Source organism: Oncorhynchus clarkii, chromosome 27 (assembly GCF_045791955.1).
Source record: "Oncorhynchus clarkii lewisi isolate Uvic-CL-2024 chromosome 27, UVic_Ocla_1.0, whole genome shotgun sequence".
Classification (NCBI taxonomy): domain Eukaryota; kingdom Metazoa; phylum Chordata; class Actinopteri; order Salmoniformes; family Salmonidae; genus Oncorhynchus; species Oncorhynchus clarkii.
Genome location: NC_092173.1, coordinates 8,362,325 through 8,376,067, shown reverse-complemented (window position 1 = coordinate 8,376,067; position 13,743 = coordinate 8,362,325). Strand labels below are relative to the sequence as shown.

Sequence of the window (13,743 nt, the reverse complement as noted above, 5' to 3'; positions counted from 1 at the left end):
TTGAATAGTAGATAACAAGATCTGATTGGTTTTATGGAGGTGCTATTAAGCTTTGAAAGACAGGTGGATACAGTCAGTCCATCCACTCCCTCTTCCCTCAATGAGCTCACTCTGCTGAGGGTGTCAAATTTAAGGGGCTTAGGTAACAGAGGTGTGGTTACTGAGCAGAAGGGAGGTCCAGCAGAGTCAGGAAGTGCCTCCCCATTGGTGGAAAAAGTGCCCAGACTCCGGACACAGCTAAAGTTAACTGAATCAACAAGGAAGCCTGTTAGTTGTCGACAGGGTTCTGTTGTGTGAACTGCGTTGCTGTTACCTAACGGAAAAGTTACCATGAAGAGATCACCCAGGTAAATTAATACGTAAACATTGTGCAGGTGATTGTTTGACAAGCCATTTTGGGGTCGATGGGTAGTTTAATCCAACAGGAAGCAGTAACTGTTTTTATCTTATGTAGGACCTTTTGATGAGTTATCTTTCAATGGGGTTTGGGGAGGGGCAGCAAAGAAACAAGGCCAGAATGATGCAAAGACCCATTTGTGATTTACAACAAACTAAAGCCATAACACATGACTACGAAATCAAAAGAAATGAAAGTAACGTTTCTTTCGTACTGTACAAAGACCTGTCTATTGTATCGTCTCTTTAAGAACATAAGTGTTTGCATGGGGGAGCTTTGCTCCTGGGAACCCAAGGGAGCATTCTGTCTTCTCCCTAGGGTTCTCAGCTGTAAGTATTGGCCATCAGCTGGGACCATGTGCACGGCAATTCCGACGCACTGTTTTAACGTTTAGAAACGTTAATTCTCGCTTGCGATACAGTTTCAGAAACTCTACTCTCACATCAAATTAATTTCACAAATACAAAAATATACACTTACTGTACGCTGTTTTAACCATTTGTAACAGTTGCAACCCACTGTATTTTTCAGTTCAAACACTATTCTGGCGTCCTCCTTCCGTTACTCACAGGTGTTCGGATGCGTGCTAGATAGCTAATTAGCGCAGGTAGTCGCCTCTGTCTTCCGGAAACAAGCGCCGTGTGGGAACCCTAGCCACAAAGGTGTGTAGTTAATTTAACCTTTTGTTTAAAATAATAATAATCTCACTGATATGAAAGATAAGGTCCTTATGCTTCCAAAACTGTACCGCAAGCGATGCATGCTAATGTTCAGACCGAGCGTCGAGGCTCTTGAAACCCTCCCTGAACGGAAGATACCGTTGTGAATATACACTAGGGTTAGCGTCTATGAATAGGCTAAAGGGAGCTATGTCCCATCCCAGTTTTAGGCAGATCCTTTATGAGTTTGCATTACGGATGTGTAAGTCAACAAACCAAAAAGAATGGCCATTTTTCTATCTGTGGTTGATTTCCCCCCCTTGCTGTTGCAATGTTTCATTGGGATTGTGGGTGGATGGGTAGTTTGTTTATCTGGATTACGAATTCCTCTTGCTCTGCAGAATGACTTGATTGGCACTCTTGCTCATCCACATGCATTAAACATCTCGACTGACGCACCCTGATTGCAGACTGGCTTGATGGGATAGCTGAGCCTGAGGACGAGGAACAGATTGCATGTATTTGAATGGCAAATTTGATTTGGGGGTCTGAGTGCATGCAAATTCTGATTGAGGAAGAGTGAATGATGGCCTGTTGGACCACTTTTCTATCTCTTGCTCTTTTTAAATGAGATGAAGCAGCAATCTGTACTGAAGTCGACTATGGATCTATTTGCATGTTTTTGTTCTCTGCATTCGGGTAGCACCTGGAATTTACTAGGTAGGCCTTATGATGGTAGGTTATAATGGGTACTATAGTATTTACTTCATAGATTTCAGCGGTAACGTTCTACCAAATGGTACAGAGTATTTCTTGTTTTGATGATTCTTAAAGAAATAAACTGCACTGTCAGAGGCTTTTCAAGCCACCCCATTATTTATCTCTCTGGCCTTCCTGTTTGCCAGTTGCCATCAAGCCTTGCTTTAATTAGTGGTTTTGGATCTTTCAGCGACTCCCATTGGACACAACAGGGCCTCTCCTCTTTTTGAAAATCCGCATGCAGGGAGACAAACAGGCCTTTATGTGGGTACTTTAAAGAGAGCCCTTCCCTGACTGTCTCTGTGGTTGGCCCACAAATACCCAGGCTCCAGATATAATACACTGTAGTGAATGAATGCTCAGCCAAAGACAGAAACATGAAAGCCTCTCTGTTTACTTGCACTTTATCCCTCATGTTTTCAGTCTGCCCTGCGATTAGCCAAACTGGTATTTGCCCAAATGTACTACTAATACGGTGTCCGTTTGAATAGCATGATTTATTGAAACAAGCTGTGAAAGAAAATAATCTGCAGCAGTATTGTAATTGTATCCAGTCTTCCTCCGAATAACCTACTGCTCTATACTCTCGGATTGGTTAAAATGCACAGATTGGCAATTCATGTTCCTCCTAGACTTTTCTCTTATCTTACGCACCATCACTCCTGTGACTATGTTGCCATGGTAATCTCAAACTGTCCTAGCTAGGCAACCTTTCAGTGGCTTTGACAGAAACTCATTGCTTTTCAGCTGATGTAGGGGAGTGCTGGAGAGGCCCCCCGACAGGATACTGACTGTCTGTGCTGTCTCAGTCACTCTCTCTTGCTCTTTATTTCATTCTCTATCACTCTCGTAACTGGCCTTATTTTCCATGTCATGGCACAGCACCAGTTGTATTTTCTATATCATGAATACAGTATTTTCCCGTCCGCATTGTTTGAATACTGTATTTAATGTTTGTTTTCTATATGCTCTACAGTATGAACTACTACTTTTAATATTGCAGACTATTTGGATAATGCTCACCGGGCATTGTGGCGCAGGTAGATGGGTTCTACTGTAGACAGAAAAGTTGGAGGCATGAAGGATGAGGTCACTGAATAATTTAGTCCATTGCAGCAATACCATGAGTTAAAAACGGCATCTCAGAAAATCACTCTTCTCTTCTTTCTTTTTTTTCTCATTTCAGCAAAGAATGCTCCGTCAATGCAGGTACGTCTTAGCACAGCAACAGGCCTGCGTGTGATTCCTTTACCATACCCGGCGCCCTTTTATACCCCACAGTTTGACTGAAGAATACAGTGTACAATATAATTCATTATATGCAAACAAAAACATAATTTCCAGGCACTGAGCATTTAGAAATACTACCCCCCCCCCCCCTCCCCGTAAAAAAAAAAAAGCATTGACCAGTGTACTACATGGGAATCCATGAAACATGTCCAATAAACAACAACCAATAGCCTGTCTGTTATTGTTGGGGCTATATTCATTTTTAACAAGCCAATTACCCTCATTTTCCCATGTCCTCTCTGAGTGCTTGGGTAGATGATTAGGGACCGCAGAGCTGCATGCTAAGAGCCAGAGAGGACAGCACACTGCTCCGTTAATGAGCTCAATTGACTCCCGTTATGACAGCAGCCGCGCACTATATAAACCATAACCGCAATTTGTTTTTAATATAACGTTATGTCATCCAAGAGAGACCGTATTATGGGGTACCCCCGAATTATTGTGGTGCCTCAATGTCATGTTTTTGTGCAAAGCTTCAGAACCGTTTGAAATAACATACATTATATCTTTTGCCATCATGCTTCAGTGATTCAACGCACAAATGCTTATGTTCAAAAGACTTACATTTCACTATCTACCGTTCATGCTAGCAAGGAGCGGTATAGATAGGAAGTGTTTCACCATTTAAAAAAAAATAAAAAATTCTCTCCCCCTCTCCTGTATCAGAGGATGGCTATGTGAGGATGTTCTTGAGGGGTCGGCCAGTCACCATGCACATGCCTGACCAGAAGAGGGACAGCTACAGACTGGACCACAAGGGGACGCTGCCTGAGCACAAGCTCAAACTGCAGTGGGTGTATCCTTCTGTCACTGACAAACAGAGAATAGTGCTGCAAGGCATACATACAGGTGTATTCACTACGAACCAAACGGAAAACAAACAGGGTGGAACCTACCTGAACTATTCCAATATAAGCTTGTTTTTGTTGCATTTTTCCCCCAGTTTCATAGGGTTGGAGTAAGGATTACACCCCAGATGAGGCAGGGAAAGCTTGTGGGGGACAATGGCTATAAAAGTATATTTAAGCAATAAGACATGGGGGGTGTATGTGTATATGACCAATATACCACGGCTAAGGACTGTTCTTAGGCACCACGCAACGCAGAGTTTGGCCATAAACCCCCGAGGTGCATTATTGCTATTATAAACTGGTTACCATTGTAATCTAACAGTAAAAATACATGTTTTGTCATACCTGTGGTGTACGGTCTGATATACCACAGCTTTCAGCCAATCAGTGTTCAGGGCTTGAACCACTCTGTTTTATAATGTGCATTTGTGAAAGAACATTTCAGTGTTGCAGTACTGTCATCACAAATGAATATAGTACACATTACTATTTTTTTTATAGTTGATTACTCGTGTGTGTGGCCTCTGGAGAGTAACTTCTTTGATTTGTGTTGTACTTACCTCCCATAAGTTCTGAGATGGCATCAGCCTCCTACTGTTCAACAGTATAATTGTTCAGACAGGATTACTGTTGTGGTCCTTAACCCTCGGTTGTCCAGGTATGGGTACAGGGGCAGAGACTGCCGTTCCAACCTCTACCTGCTCCCCACAGGGGAGATAGTCTACTTCAATGCCTCCGTGGTGGTGCTCTACAATGTGGAGGAACAGCAGCAGAGACATTACCTGGGCCACAACGACGATGTCAAATGGTAAGGCTAGTTGGTGTGCTTGGTTCAGCAGCTCCCACTACCATAACCTTTTTAGATGACTGGTGTAGGCATACAACTTTTCTTCTGAAATTTTTTCTTCTTCTTCTTAGCCTTAGCTTTGACTCCAGATGGTGACACCCCACTGCATTTAGTGCAGCAATGCACGTCATAAGCTTTGCAAAGGGCAAGATGTGTCATCTGGAATTGATTTAGCTAAATGTGATTGCACACTAGATGGCATTCACAGTTTTGTCTGATAATCATCAGCTATCACTTGATTTAAATCGGGGCAAGATAGCTTTGCATTTTCCAAAGGCTTACTGTGCCAAGAGAACTTCCTTAAATGACACATTAATTCAGAATAAACGTTATTTAAACGAGGTCTTGTTCGAGGCTCGGTGTCTCCTGTGCAAACAAAGGTTGGGCTGGTATATGTTAATGTCCTACTTGCACAGTATCATTTTCATACATGTTGGGCTATAGCTAACTCTGACATACCTGACCAGAATACTCTTTAATTTGTATTGTGGACTGTTTTAAGTGTGGCTATAAATTCTACATTATTATCTTCAAAATGTGCAAATGTGTTCATGAAAGTATTACTTATCATCACAACACTAATGCTTCAAGGGCTTTTCATACCAGAGTATTTGTTGTAGGGCCTGTTATTTGCTTTTTGAAGTATCATTGACAGTTTGTTTATTTCATGAGTCATTAAAGGGCTGAATAAATGAGTTGACTTTGACGGCATTTTAGCCCGTTGTATACAGAGACGGGGGGGGGGGGGAAACAAACAAGAATTCCCCAGAGGACAGTGGGAAAGGTTAGCTTGGCCTTATGACTCGCCACATCACTGTGACTGTTCTGTCTTCCCGACAGCTTAGGCATCCATCCAGACATGGTCACCATAGCCACTGGACAAGTCGCCGGAACCTCCAAAGATGGCAAGGTACATTTTTAAAATCAACAATCTTCTTCAATTCTGGAGGAATGACCTCTTATGGGAATCGTATTGTGGTTCACAGTAGTATGTATGTATGACTGCAGTGGTTCCAATTTCTCTCTCTCAGATCCACTCTTTCTCTCTCTTTCATTCATTTCATTATCAGCTGTTAGAGGGCAAGGTACATTTAAAATCAACAATTTCTGAAGAAATTACCTGTTATATCCTCTTATGGCCATCTTATATTGTATAATATTTATATTTAATTATAGCGCATGACTGCACTGTATCCAATTTCTTTCTCAAACCCACGCTCTCTCTCTCTCTCTCTCTCTCTCTCAGATGTTGCCTCCTCATGTGCGTGTGTGGGATTCGGTCAGTCTCAATACCCTGCATGTCATTGGGATGGGCGTGTTTGACCGGGCAGTCACCTGTGTGGCCTTCTCCAAGTCGGTAAGCCCTCCCCAACCTGCTTACAGACCGAACTTTGAGAAAGTCAGTCATTCATTAGTACTTTGAAAACATGTTCCATGACAATAGCCGGCATGTATATGTTAAATATCTATAAATTGTCTGAAACGAATAGAGCCATTTATTTACATGACACGTATGCCTCTGACTAACACCTGTCCTTCAACAGAATGGTGGTGCTCATCTCTGTGCCGTCGACGATGCCAATGACCACATCCTGTCTGTGTGGAACTGGCAGAAGGAGAAACAGCTGGCGGATGTGAAGGTGACGAGGCCTCAGACTAAACTACAGTATGCATGAGGAGAGCTGCTTTCCTTGGTATTGCATGGCATATAAAGACGAGTCATGATTGATCACTGATCATAAATAAAGAAAAGTGAAGGCGTTAGCAGTGTAGGCCTAGGTATGAATAAGTGTTGTAGTCTGTGGCGCAATCAGTCACCATCGTCTGCCAGTTCAGGGGTCTAATTCCTGCTGTCATCCCCTCCAGTGCTCTAATGACTCAGTGCTGGCCGCAGCCTTCCACCCCATGGACGCCAACCTGATCGTCACCTGTGGGAAGTCCCACTTGAACTTCTGGACCATGGACGGAAACACTCTCACCAAGCGCCAGGGGCTGTTTGAGGTCTGTGGATGAGCGAAAGACAACTTAACTTCTGCCTCCTGTTAACTTTTTAAAATTATAACGGAAGTGTTAAACCTTTTCTCCCAGAAAAACGAGAAGCCCAAGTACGTGCTGTGTGTGGCCTTTGCTGAGAACGGAGACGCCATCACAGGAGACTCCAGTGGAAACATCTACGTCTGGGCCAAAGGTCTGTTTAAAGACCGTAGCCTTCTCAGCCACTGTAACTCAGTGCTCTGCAACCAGTCGTTCAGTTCACACATCCATTTCTTATATGAAAGCAATTTATTAAGAAAAAAAAGCACACATCGCAGAAGTCCACCTCACATCCCTCCTTGAAGCATATTATTTGACAGTGGTTTGTGATTGACAGGTGGGAACCGGATCAGCCAGGTGGTGGCGAAGGCCCACGAGGGCGGGATCTTCTCCCTGTGTGTGCTGAAGGATGGTACACTGGTGTCCGGTGGAGGGAAGGACCGCAGGATGGTGCTCTGGGACCATGACTATAACAAGCAGAGTGAGATGGAGGTGAGAGAAGAGGGTGTGGATGACTCCGAAGGATGAGTAAACCTTATGCAGATAAGGACACGCTGTACTCTTTATGACTCAAAATCGAGACTGCTGAGCTCATAGCTTCCCTTGACTTTCCCCTTTAGCACATAACGGTTAGCAAGACCAAGCGTTTAACTGTATAGGTGTCCTTTGGGCAGCCGTAATTCTACCTGAGAATGACCGATGAGATGTATAGTTTTATGCTTGTTGCTGTCGTGTGTCCTCTCAGGTGCCTGAGGCGTTTGGGCCAGTGAGAGCCGTGACTGAGGGGAAGCAGGGGGAGCTGTTAGTGGGGACCACCAAGAACACCGTCCTTACAGGCTCTTTCCCTGAAACACTCAACCCTATAGTACAGGTACACCACCTGTAAATTGCCAATGGAACATATCAGTAGGAAGTATGGTTTTTACCTGTTTTATAACCCCCATATTTCTCTGCTCTCCCTTCCTCTTTTACCGTTCGTCCTCGTGTGTCTCCATTTTGCTTTTTCTGTACTTTCTCATCATCTCACCTCTCTCGCCTCCTCTTAATCTCTCAGGGTCACACAGATGAGCTGTGGGGCCTGGACATCCATCCTTCCATGGAGCAGTTTGTGACTTGTGGCCAGGACAAGCAGGTCCACCTATGGGACACCAACTCCCATCAGCCTCTCTGGAGCAAGACCACCGAGGTGCTCAATCTTCCAGCTCTTCTCTGTAGCTACTCTCCTTTTGAATATACACCAGCTTCAAGAAGAGAGTTGTACTTGGTCCAGATCCGCACTTGGTTACCTTGCTGTAATGACAAAGGCACTTGGAACATCTAGCTTAGTGAATTTTCATCAGTCCATAGTAGTTGTCTTGTATGCGATGGGCACCATGCAGCCCTGTTGATCCTCCATGTCTCCCTCCGTTCCTCCAGGACCCAGGGCGCTCTGCAGGGTTCCATCCCAGTGGAGCTGTGCTGGCAGTGGGGACCATGACAGGAAGGTACTTCAGATCCTCACGCACTGGCTTGACGATCATCTCTTATTGGACAGTGAAACGCTAACGGCACAATTAAATTGGACAGGATGAAGGATTTGCTATGTAATTTGATTACATGGTGTCAGTGTAATGACTCCATCCAATAACCTCTCCCTATACTTTCCTCATCCTGTCTGTAGGTGGTTAGTGCTGGACACGGACACACAAGACCTGGTGTACATGCACACTGATGGCAACGAGATCATCTCTAATGTCAAGTACTCCCCAGGTACCGTGCAAGAGTCCTTTCCGATATTACAAATCTCGCTTTAAATATACACGTTGTTTAATGGCGCCAATAAGGGAAATCTCAGAAAATGGCTGCCCATCTGTCTGAACTGAACGGTACAGGATTGTACAGTGTACTTATCCACCACCTCCTACAATCACAAATAACCTAACTCTCCTGCTCTCAGACGGCAACTTCCTAGCCGTGGGTTCCCATGACAACTTTGTTTACATCTATGCCGTGACGGAGAATGGCAAGAAGTACAGCCGCGTGGGGAAATGCACTGTAAGTAATAAAGACAATCCCATGGATGGGAAATTAAATCCCTGTTTTTAAAAACTATTACACTAACATTTTTGTTTATTTATTTTCCTCCTAGGGACACTCCAGTTTTGTCACCCACCTGGATTGGTCCGTCGACAGCCAATACATTGTAACCAACTCAGGAGACTACGAGATCCTATTCTGTGAGTCTGTTTTGTCCAAACGGGTAACTCTTGTCTGTAACTGTAGTGTTGTGGTACATTCTAGCTTATCTTCTGTTTGTGGTAAAGGGGAAGCTTCCAGCGGCAAACATGTGACCAGCATGGACCTAGTTCGTAATGTGGAGTGGGCAACCTCCACTTGTGTACTAGGCTTCAGCGTCTTTGGTGAGTCACCACTTCCTGTTTTCACTTGTGATATGGGGCAATGATGGCAAAACCAGACTGTAGCTTTATAAATCCAAGAAATGAAACTTCTATGCGCCAACTGTAACGGAGTTCTTTAAACAGTCGGTTCAGGTCACTCTAGCAATTGGTGATTGTGACAGCAGTCAATCATTTTAAAATGGAGCTGTTAGTCTTTGCAGTTGTATCAAGTGGGAGTCTATATTGTTTCCTGCCTCTGGTTTGGTTCTATCTGGTGGAGTAGTAGAGTGTTTACTTGCGTTTACCGTCTACCCACCTTTTGCGGAAGAATGCTTTGAAAGTATAAACACTTAAGCGTGACTTTTTTCTTCTTCACCACGACTGGCAATCAGTTTACCCAGCTATTGTTTCTTTACCACTACATCGCTGGTTCAATTTAGGTGTTTGGCCCGACGGTGCTGACGGCACAGACATCAACGCAGTGTGCAGGTCACATGACTCCTCCCTGCTGGCCTCTGCTGATGACTTTGGCAAAGTGCACTTGTTCTCCAACCCCTGCTCCCAGCCAAGGGTACGCTTGTTGTCATTTACATCTTATATGCTTTTATATTAGTGTTTTCTCATCCACTTAAATGAACTTGTTTGCATCTAAACAAAGTTAATCATTCAGGGGACATTTTTTACAGAAGTGGATGAATTATTAACCTTCTCTTTGTTTGTCTCCCTTCCTTGTCACGCCATGCAGGCCCCGAGCCATACCTACAGTGGCCACAGCAGCCATGTGACCAACGTTGCCTTTCTCCATGACGACAGTCACCTGATCTCCACCGGCGGGAAGGATACCAGCATCCTCCAGTGGGTGGTCGCCTAGACAACCCTGCTGCATCAGTCTCCACCGTCGCCTCCTGCCCACTAGAGGGCAGCACTTCTGTGCCTATAAAAACACCCACTTTAACCCTCTCCTCTCTGCACTCCTGTTTGTCTGATGGTACTGTCCTGAGGTGCCACAAGGTGGGGCACTGACTTCAGAGAATAAGCATGTCGAGCCTATTTAAGCCTATTTAAGACTATTTAAACACAGTTGTAGCTGCTATTTATGTTGCAAAGGTCTATAGAAGTATATCTGAGTGGCTGTGGTATTCTAATATTAACTGTAATGTGGTGTGGCACCTACAGTAGCACTTGAAACATATTTAGGACTGAGTTTAAGCTGTGCTTTGCCTTCATTTGTTTAATAAAGTTTCTAACCTGATCATGTTTGAATATTCTCTGATACTGTATTTAAAGAGCTATCTATCAGAGGCAGTGACTCAAACGGTGTACTCCGACTTTAAAAGGTAGCGCTAAAATAATCATGTTGAATGTAATGTAGAATTGCAAACATTTTGAGTTTTCTGACTTGCTTTGAAGCTACCGGTATGTAGTGGATCATCCACTACAGGCCTCCCGGTGGCGCAGTGGTTAAGGGCGCTGTACTGCAGTGCCAGCTGTGCCTTCAGAGTCCCTGGGTTCGCGCCCAGGCTCTGTCGTAACCGGCCGCGACCAGGTCCGTGGGGCGACGCACAATTGGCCTAGCGTCGTCCGGGTTAGGGAGGGATTGGTCGGTAGGGATCTCTTGTCTCATCGCGCACCAGCGACTCCTGTGGCGGGCGGGCGCAGTGCGCGCTAGCCAAGGTTGCCAGGTGCACAATGTAGCCTCCGACACATTGGTGCGGCTGGCTTCCGGGTTGGATGCGCGCTGTGTTAAGAAGCAGTACGGCTGGTTGGGTTGTGTATCAGAGGACGCATGACATTCAGCCTTCGTCTCTCCCGAGCCCGTACGGGAGTTGTAGCAATGAGACAAGATAGTAGCTACTACAACAATTGGATACCACGAAAACGGGTAAAAAATAAATAAAAATCATCCACTACAGTATACTCGAATCACTTCCTGTTCTCTGTAGACATGCTGACGACCATAACACCCATTTTAACCTATTTGAAGGCTCAAGGCCTAACCTGTTATTGGTCATGAGGCTGCTGTGGAGGTGACCTGTCAACACGTGCCTGATTAGCAAGGAAGAAGGTCATAGTAAACCTAAAACAGCATTAACGTCCTATTGTTTTGCCCTCTGGGGTTCAATCATGTGGCTGAAGTCGTGTTTTTTCCTGTAAATCCTAGGTAAACAGACAATGTCCTTGATAGTTGTCCATTTGCAATCCTATTTTACGCAGTACTTCAAAAAACTTAGTCATAGTTGGTGAATACACGTTCAGGTACTCTTTGGTGTTTTGCACCAAAAACCTCTGCACTCCTACTTACGCATCAAAGTAATTGCTGTCCCGCTTAAAATTAATCTGTCAGCTATTCAGAATACCTCATCATTTAACAAACATTGTGTGTTACTGAAAACAAACACAAATGGTGGTGCAAGTAGGTTGACTGTCTACATATAGCAAACGCTGCCGTACTGTATTATGTAAAACGGGTCTCTACAAACCCAAGCTCAAGCAGGGAGGTTAGTGGATTTTAATCTTCAAAGAGGAAGTGCATATCTTGGGTAATTGGTTGCTGGGCAACAGCTGGGTTGATGCTGCTGTGTTGAAGCCCTGGTGTGTGGGAACACTAATCTGCCTCTTTCCAGGCCGCCTCAAGCTGCTCCCTCCCTGGTGCTCACAGTCAGAGGTTGGGGGGTGGGGGTAATAATATCGACTTACTGGGGGGATATCAAAAGTTATACAAAATTACAAACATTCTTAGAGTGGAATTAGGCAGATGAGACTCCCAGCAGCTGTGCCAAGCAGCCACTTGTTGAGTGGCTTTTTTTGTGTTTTCACTCAAAGATTAAAGCCCAGGCTCAAAGTAGAACCACTTTAGTAATAGGAGGTCTAGATCTTTTACCCCACCTCTTCCCCTTGAAATTCCCTCTAAGATGGATGACAAAAATGTAATTCTTTGTGGTGTAAAGGATGATTGAGCAATTATGAGTCATTTGGTTACCATAAAGTAGGTCTAAATGTTTTGAAGTGATTGCTGCTTGTCAGAATCAAGTCAATCGAGACAATGAAGGTAAAATACATTGAAATAAGATTTAAATGACTTGTATTAAGCCTTTTTAAGGTTAAAAGAAGCCAAATGATCTACCAATGACGTTTAGATCATTTAGCTTGGCAAGAAAAGAAAAAACAAACGCGCAAAAAAAAAAAACAAGTGATGTATTACTCTATATAAGATTGCTTACATTTAACTTTTTGCAGTGTAAATAAATCTGAGTTGCTTTTCTCTACTGTCAGGACCATGGGCTCAGAAAGATTCATTAGCAACAAATATTTGTCCATATTAAGCTCTAAACAGTCTCTGATAAACACAAAATATTCCAGGTTTAGGCATGAATCCAAATCGTAAAAACTAACAGAGGAATACAAATATAAGAATGCAAATGTAATGCTACGCCTTTTTGTCTCAATTCACTGCAGTTGGCTTGTCCATGTTTCTTTTAAATTCTTTTGAAAAAGTGTATTCACAATTACACTGCAAGGTGCCTGGTGATGAAGAATTGATGGATTAACATTGGTAGACCTAAGAATGGCCACAAGGGGGTTATGTCTCCAGTCCAATATCTATAAAGTGTGGAGCCTGTAGGATGTCCAGTAGTAATTCAAGTCAGTAGCCAATTTGGAGGAGTCATTGATCAGGTTGTCTCTTGAAACATTCAAGACCAGAATATTTCTGATCTATATCTCTATATAAATGATTTATATCCCTGTATAAATAGAATTAGAATGAAATGAATCCTCTTAAAACAAAGTACATTTTATATTGGGAATAACTGTTTTGATGTTTACCCCTTAGAGATGGTGATTCAGGACAGAAAATAAGCAGATGGTCCAAAACAGATTCCAAGTAAAACCGCAGCGGGTGGAAGAGTTTGACTCCGGTCTCCCACAGAACATAAAATGACGCTAGACGTTATATGATTCTTTGACACACGTCTAGCCTGTGCTGAGTCTGTTTACCATACTTCTGATCACACTGTTCCCTTAGCCCACCACATGGAGAGAAGCCATCCCCCTTTCTCCTCTCAACAAGGACCATTTAATTGATCACTTTCCAATACACAAGACTGGGAAGGCTGATACTGCATGTCTTTCTCTCTGGTCTTGTGTGTAGTATTTATGTTGGCCAGCATGAATCAATCTCCAGCTGGATATGCAGAAGAGATACACTTTGATTCCTTTTCCATTTGTGGCTTGCATGTGAATTGTAGATACGCACTCACTTACTGTAGGTGCTCACTCACTTATAGCCCTGACATCCCATCAGACTGGATGAAAGACTAATTGGATCTCACACAATCACAGCATAAACTCATGTGGACAGATGCAGGGATGTAGGTTCTACAACACACCCTAGTGACCACTGATATGGAAAGTCTACAGTGGGGTCCGAAATTACTGACAGCCTTGATAAAGATGGGCAAAAATGACTGTTTAAAAGAAATCATTCAAATACTGAGTGATACCCTCAAAAATATTTGGGATTATATAA

General features: G+C 43.6%; 1 protein-coding gene across 2 annotated transcripts; it reads left to right on the top strand.

Annotated features, from left to right (window-relative positions):
• The first annotated feature begins 203 nt into the window (after positions 1-203).
• On the top strand, positions 204-10,467 carry LOC139385515 (echinoderm microtubule-associated protein-like 1). Of its 2 annotated transcripts, XM_071130637.1 has the most exons (20): positions 233-347; positions 3,002-3,024; positions 3,772-3,901; positions 4,615-4,764; positions 5,644-5,713; positions 5,874-5,888; positions 6,050-6,160; positions 6,348-6,443; positions 6,670-6,804; positions 6,892-6,991; positions 7,175-7,329; positions 7,583-7,708; positions 7,892-8,023; positions 8,254-8,321; positions 8,498-8,586; positions 8,774-8,871; positions 8,966-9,053; positions 9,141-9,236; positions 9,656-9,786; positions 9,961-10,467. In XM_071130637.1, exons 1-20 carry the CDS (start codon positions 331-333, stop codon positions 10,084-10,086), a joined length of 1,956 nt encoding a protein of 651 aa, XP_070986738.1. In that variant the 5' UTR covers positions 233-330; the 3' UTR covers positions 10,087-10,467. The 2 variants fall into 2 exon arrangements, with proteins under 2 accessions (XP_070986739.1, XP_070986738.1); XM_071130638.1 differs by lacking the exon at positions 5,874-5,888 and having other exon boundaries at positions 204-347.
• The last annotated feature ends 3,276 nt before the right edge of the window (positions 10,468-13,743 follow it).

Coding starts and splice junctions, on each gene's coding strand:
- LOC139385515 (XM_071130637.1), top strand. Junction 8,322..8,497: donor GTGGGGACCATGACAGGAAG/GTACTTCAGATC, acceptor TCCTGTCTGTAG/GTGGTTAGTGCTGGACACGG. Junction 9,787..9,960: donor ACCCCTGCTCCCAGCCAAGG/GTACGCTTGTTG, acceptor CACGCCATGCAG/GCCCCGAGCCATACCTACAG.